Source organism: Buceros rhinoceros, unplaced genomic scaffold (genome assembly GCF_000710305.1).
Source record: "Buceros rhinoceros silvestris isolate BGI_N320 unplaced genomic scaffold, ASM71030v1 scaffold3396, whole genome shotgun sequence".
Classification (NCBI taxonomy): domain Eukaryota; kingdom Metazoa; phylum Chordata; class Aves; order Bucerotiformes; family Bucerotidae; genus Buceros; species Buceros rhinoceros.
In genome coordinates, this window is record NW_010419167.1 from 14,196 (window position 1) to 20,890 (window position 6,695).

The 6,695-nt window shown below is 57.1% G+C and overlaps 1 protein-coding gene across 1 annotated transcript in view; it reads left to right on the forward strand.

The window, feature by feature from the left end:
• The window catches only part of SGSM1 (small G protein signaling modulator 1), a gene marked incomplete at its 5' end in the record, with an annotated part of 24,461 nt that overhangs the window by 2,410 nt on the left and 15,356 nt on the right, over positions 1-6,695 (forward strand). The window contains 5 exons of the mRNA XM_010138791.1: positions 3,755-3,917; positions 4,736-4,888; positions 5,429-5,496; positions 6,039-6,184; positions 6,634-6,652. Of these exons, the coding sequence (XP_010137093.1) occupies positions 3,755-3,917; positions 4,736-4,888; positions 5,429-5,496; positions 6,039-6,184; positions 6,634-6,652 (549 nt within the window). The remainder of the gene's footprint in view (positions 1-3,754; positions 3,918-4,735; positions 4,889-5,428; positions 5,497-6,038; positions 6,185-6,633; positions 6,653-6,695) is intronic.

Consider the following 6,695-nt stretch of genomic DNA (forward strand, 5'->3'; position numbering starts at 1 on the left):
CCAAGCAGAGCGTGCTGTGAGCCTGGCTCTGGCTCGGCAGAGCTGCCCTTTTCTCTGGGGAGAGCCTCTTTCCTCGCAGAGCCCTCCTCGTCCTCTGCAGAGCCAGCGTTCTGCGAACCCCTTCTGATGAGACCAGTGGTCTGGCAGGAAAGGGCAGCTGCCCGGCGTTGCCAGCGAGGGAAGGGTTTGAAGCAGACAAACGCGAGTTGGCATCTGTCACGTCTGCGCTGCCCTGGGAGGCTGATGGAGAGCCAGCGGTGGGGCCGGGGGCCTGCACCAGCCGAGGGGTTTGGTGTCCACATCAGCGCTGGAGATCACCTTCGTGCGCAGCCCCTGCCAGGCCAGAGTGCTCGCGGGATCTCAGGAATATCTGTAGTGTTTTTCCAAGAGTCAGAGCTCCCGTCTTACCTAGTGTGGCTGCACAGAGCCCCTGCACCGTGTGTCTCTGCTGTGGGTTATATCCTTGGGGATGGGGGGAATCTCTGTGCAGTGTCTGTTTGCAGTGGTGACGGTAAGTTATGAAGTGGGCTCAAAAATTCATAAGGTTAAAAAAGAAACTACCATGATCCCTGGGTTTAGCATGGTTTAGTTTATGTGCTGGCGCTCTGAGCCCTCTGGAGAGCACAGGGAGAGCTTTTTCACAGCAGCCCCTCAGCTGGGCTGCTCCCCACAGCCCTGTCCTCGACCAGAGTGGGTGCTGGCTCCTGGCTCAGGACTGGGGACAGTGGAGGATGCGTGGTTCACTGAGGTGTTTTGGTGGCTAGCAGAGGCAGGGAGACCTCATCAGCCTGACCCAGGCTTGCTTGCACAAGTCCTCTCTCAGGCATACGGGCATGGGTGTGAGGTGAGAGAGATCTGGGGGCTCACAGCCTTGCAGCCTCTTGTTACCACGTGCAGCTGGCAGAAAACTGGGCCCTGACACCAGTCAGAAAACTGACAACTGATGGGTTGGCAGAGCTGGGAACACCACAAACCCAGCGCTATGCTTGCGCTGTGTCCGGCAGCTCCAGCGCCCCGATGAGCCTTGGAGCTCGGCCAGGCACTCAGTGGAAGAGCAAAGAGGTGGAAATGGCAGTTCAAGAACGGGGGAATCCCTAAAAATAGAGATTGGAGGAGGGGGTGATGGTGCCTTGCCCAGTGCTGGCAGCAGATGCTGGGGTGAAGTCCGGTTCCATCGTAGAGCTGCTGTGGGCAGTGTGGTCCCACAGAGACCTCAGTCTGGTTGGAGAGGAGCATCTCCTGCACCCTTGAAGGTGCTGCTGTGATTCTAGTCCAGCCGTGTGTCAGCATAACCCTCTGTTCCAAACCCAAAGCAGTGGCTCTTCTGCTTGCCATTCCGCTCCAGCGGGCTCCCGAGCTCGCTTGGCTGCGGTTGGCCCCACCATGGGAGGTTCGCTTCCCGTGGCTGGGCACTCTGAAATGGGCAGGACTGGGGGCAAGCCAAGGCAGGAGGGGTTGTCTGTGTCTGCCACATGTGTTTCAGCCTTGGAGCACCAAATGAATGAAGGGACATGGTTTGGGGTAATTGGAATAAGTATGTAAGAGAGGAGTGGGTCTTCTTTCATTTGGTCCCAAAGACAAGGAGCAGTCTGGCATTGCTTTGCAGCTGGGGACAGGCCGTGCTCTCTGCAGCACATCGGGGCTTCAGGAGAATTCGTGAAGGGATTTGTTGGAAAACTCGGTGTTGATCCAGTGGCTCTGGATGGCTGGGACTGGGTGACCAGCCAAGGCTGGCCCAGATGTGTGGCTTTTCTGCTGTTAGCACAGTCCCTGTCTCTCAGCACCGCACGTGAAGACCTTGGCCGTGGCATTGAGCAGGGCAGACAGAGAGCACCTCTGCACCCGGGAGCTGGTGCTGATGGATCTGCGTGAAATGCCTCTTTAAACGCCTCCACAGAGCCCTTCAGCTGTAGGAAGGAAAGCCTCTCCCAGCGAGAGGCGAGTCGGCGGCTGCTGGGTGGCTGCAGGGAGGGCTCGGCGCAGGGGAAGGAGGGTGCCGGTGTGCCAGAAGGCTTGTTGTCAGCCCCAGATCGATAGCCTGCAGAACCGTGGGGCCGTGTAATTTTCCAGTGCTTTGATCAGCCTGTTTAATAAGTCTGTGTTTGACACTAGACATCTATCCTCAGCCCTCCCAGGGGACGCTGGCAAACAGATTGCCAGTGGAGCCCGTACGTGTGGAGCCAGCACCGACAGAGCCAGCTCCCTGGGCTCCCCGCTCGCTGCCTGCCCAGGCAGGAGCCCGGCAGGAGAGGGCAGGCGGCTGATGCTTTCTGGACACTTGGCATGCTTTGGCGAGTGCCTGACGCTGCCTTTCGGCAGAGCCCGGTGCAGGCAGTCAGGCAGAGTCTCGCAAGGGGATTTAATGGCCAAGTACCAACTACAAGGAGCCAACTGAGTCACCACCGAGCTGGGAGGGTCTCTGGAGCCAGGCTGAGCTGCTGGAGTTGCCTGTGGTTTATCCCCAGGATCTCTGTTGCCTTTGGGTTTTTCGGGGAAACATTGGTGTGAACACTGAGATTTTTTGGGAGAAAACTGCCCCATTTCCTCTGCTGCTTCAGAAATCCTCAGGACGCCTGTCTCTTACTCCTGACCTTCCTCCTTCTCTTCTGGCTCATCCCAGCACAGGGGCCAGCGGTGAAATCTCCCATTCCCGCTGTACCCATCCTTCTGCCAAAGGGAAAACCTGAGAGAGGAGTTTGGTTTCTCCACAAGGAACCTGTGAGGAGACCGTCAGCCTGTTTGTCTGCACAGCAAAGCGATTGTCCTGCTTGGAGGAGATGCAGGGGAGCACCGCTGGGCCTGTTGCTGTGCAGTGTGCAGCCACGCTTGGCTTCGAGCTGCTGAGCCACAGAGAAGGGCTTTGCTCCCGCAGGCTTAACCCGGGTGATGCTGTGTGGGCAGGCTCTGGCAACTCCTGACCCGTGCGATTAGTGCCATGCCGTGAGCCGACTGCTGCTCTGCAGGGAAAAACACCGCTCTGGGAAGAGCGAGCGGGCTGGCGCTGCGAGCAGGACGTGACCTCCTGCACACAGAGGTTTTCCTCCGTGTTGGCATCAATTTGTTTGCGTTCAGGGTATCACGTAGCGGAGCCAGATCCTGGCATTTTCGGAGCAGAGGGTTGCGAGCACCATGGTCCGAGTCCTTACTCTGTTTTTGTGAATGAGCAAAGCGCTCTGAGGAATCTTGATCCAGGCTGACGCCAGCACAGGCTGCTCGCCTGTGGGTGCACAAGCTGCACCTTCCCATTTCGCCCCCGGTCCAGGAAGGTCTCTTTAGGCTGTTGGCTGGCCGGATGAGAACAAGTCTGCCTGCCTAGTCCCTCCCAGGTGGTTTCAGGGAGACCCTGGATCTGCTTTAGCAGGTTCAAGGTGACTCTGCTGACGCGCTCACGCCTTGGCACACCCATGGTTCATGTTCTCTTCCATCAAGGTTGTCGTTTTGTTCAGATTAACTGAACTCCTCATAGATTTCACCCACCCCGCTGTTTCTTCTGTTTTGCAAAACTAACCTTGTCCCTCTGCACGTCAGCAGGACGGTCGGCTCTGCAGGCGGAAAAGCCAAACTGCTGTCTGCTGCTTTGGGTCCAAAGCCACCTGGGTTCCCTCATCTCCCCTCTGCTCAGGCAGAAGTAGAACGTGGCAGTGCTTTCCTCCTGGGAAACATTTCCATGTCCATCTGGGATCATGGAGGGAGCTGTTGTGACGTGAGCTCCGAGCTCTGCAGCCGCTGCAGTGACGGTTTTGCTCTCTTGCAGCTGCTGTGGAGGCCTGTGTCTTGTACGGCTTGAAGCGGAGAGCAGCGGGGTTCCTGCGCAGCAACAAGATAGCGGCTCTGTTTATGAAGGTGGGGAAGAGCTTTCCTCTGGCAGAGGAGCTTTGCAAGAAGGTGCAAGACCTGGAGCAGCTCATTGAGAATGCGTAAGGCACCAGCACTGCCCTGTCTGTCCCACAGGTCGCTCGTGTGCTGGTGTGGGGGTGTAGTTTGGGTGCGCACACACGGCCACCTACAGCCTCTTCAGGAGGAACTGCTCCTCTAGCGGAGCAGAGGCCTGTCCTGGGCTGTTGATACCTTGACTGATGAGGTCACTTCTCTAGGAGACTGTGAGTTGTGTGGTTTAAGCGCAGATGGACAAGTTCTTACTTCCTCTGCCCCTTGTCTCATGCATCAGGGACAGCTAAAGCATGTTTGCTCCTGAACTGTCACAGTTTATGGACCAGCACACTAAGTCACCTGGAACCAAATCTGTTCCGTTTTGATGTGCAGGGCTCGAACCTGCAGTAATTCAGCTTCTGGGTGAGAGTGGCTTACTCATCCTTGGACAGGAACCAGGGAGATGGATGGATGGAGCAGCCACCTGGGGCCAGGAATCGTTATGCTGTCCTAAGATAAGCTGCTTTGCTTGGAAACTGCTGTCCTCAGGCACCAGTGGCAACGGGTGTGGGCTGGAGGACTCTGCTGAGGCAGAGGCTTCTTCTAGGGTGCCTTTATAGCAGGAAACTGATGTTGTGAAGTCAGTTTTCAAAGGCAGATGTGGGACTGGCTGGAGCAGGAGGTGGAATAGATGAAGGGAGCCGTCTCCAGAGCCCTGTCCCCACATGGCTCCCTTGGCATCCCGCAGCCAGCACCACTGAGACCTTGACCTTGTGCCCCACGAGGTGCCTTGAGTGCTCTGGGCTCCCTCAGCGCTCCATGATGAGCTAGTGACGTTGTTGTCCTTTGCCTTGTACCCCTAAAGGAGAAATCAAGTCCAGGGCATCTCGGAGAATGTGCGCAAGGTGCCGAAGCTGCCCAACCTGTCTCCTCAAGCCATCAAGCACCTCTGGATCCGCACAGCCCTCTTTGAAAAGGTCTTGGATAAAATCGTGCATTACTTGGTAGAAAACAGCAGGTGAGTGCTGGCACAGGCCGACCCTTTGCCCGTCCCAACTCCCTCCGGTATCTGCCCCTTCAGGTGGTGCTGGAGGTGCTGCTGGCTGAGCTGTGTCCAAGTGGAACAGAGAAGTCCCTGGATGGGACAGGCCAGTTGTGTTGCTCCGTGCCCATCACAGGGACTCTGGCTGATGCCCTGCTGCTGGTGGCCACCCTAAAATAGAGACATGCTCCGCATGCTCTGCTCATGGCTGGGTTGTGGGGGACATATCGTCCTTGACTTCTGCATCTGGCACACCGAGGTGTCCTGTCCTGGGGAGGTGTCATTGCCAGCCCTGGGGGTGTTTTGTGAGGAGATGGTGGAGCTGGCACTGTGCAAGGGTCTGTTCCCCAGGAATTCCACAGCCAGTGCAGACAACCTGTCGTGGGCTTCTTGCCCTCTCACCATCCAGGAGTGGTACAGAGAGGGTGTTGCAGTGGTTTAAAACCAGTCTCTATCGCTCTCCAGTCCCAGGGGGTTGACATACTACAGCTTTCTGCTCTGTGTAATTTCTCCTAGTAAATACTATGAGAAAGAAGCTCTCCTGATGGATCCTGTGGATGGGCCGATTCTCGCCTCTTTGCTGGGTAAGCCTTTCCTCTTACCCTACTTGGACAGCGTGTGTTCCAGTCCCCTGTTCCCTGCTCTGTGATCTGGGATGCGAAATACAGTCGTTTCCTAGTAAAAGCTTTGGAAACATTCCCAGCCCTGGGCAGGCGGAGCGCTTGTAAAGAGCACACGATGCGCAGCGTGGAGCAGTGTGTGGCGATGGAGAGCTGCAGGGCTGGGCTTGGGAGTTTCCTTTTTTCACCCAGGCTGCAGTAACAGTGGCGGGCATAAAGCAGGGCTGGGCCAGGGTCTGGGAGGCAGCGTGGTGCCACAGCACAGGGCTGGGCATGCTCCTGACCAGTCCATGGGGTTATTGCTTGCTGCCAGGGCTGGCCGACCCCTCTGAATCCTTTCGCTGCTGTTAGACGATGCAGCAATGTGTGCTGAGCCTGGTGCTTGCTGCCTGCCGTCCTGCCACCCCTGCTCTGAGGTGCTGGGCTCCGGGGATCTGAGGGGCGAGCACAGTCACCAGAACAGCAGTGCCGACTTCCTCGTGTTTGCGCTTTTCTTCCCTGCGCAGTGGGCCCCTGTGCGCTGGAGTACACGAAGATGAAGACCGCTGACCACTTCTGGACTGACCCCTCTGCCGACGAGCTGGTGCAGAGGCACCGGATCCACAGCTCTCACTGTCGCCAGGACTCACCCACCAAGCGCCCGGCGCTCTGCGTAAGTGGGGAGGGCCGGCCCCTCGCAGTGCTCAGGCAGCGCTGCCAGGGCTTGAGCCGTTTGACGAGGGCTGCGAAGCTCTCTGATGAGAGAGGTAGAAAAGTGCCGTTACTTGAACTCTTGGAGCCAGAAGTGCTGGGAACATGGGCCGTGGAGACTGCAGGCATCACGGGGTCTCTGCCCTTTGAGAACATCACATATGAACAAAAGGCAACGGCAGCTGAGGTCTGCTCTGTTTATTGCAAACAAAGCACACTCCTGGGGCTTCTCTGAGTACAGAATTGAGCCTGGCCAGAGCCAGGAATCCTCTTAGAGGACGCAGAGGGAAAGATTTCTAGTAGCGACTTTCTTAAGTGTGTAAGTGAGGAGGGAGTGAGCTTTCAAGAGAAGCTTTTTGAAAGTGAGAGGTGTCTGTGCTCACCTCACGTTTGTAGGTGGATCTCTTCCAGATCCAGAAAAGGCATTCGAGTGGCAGCATGGACGACCGGCCGGCGCCCTCTGCCACGGGCTA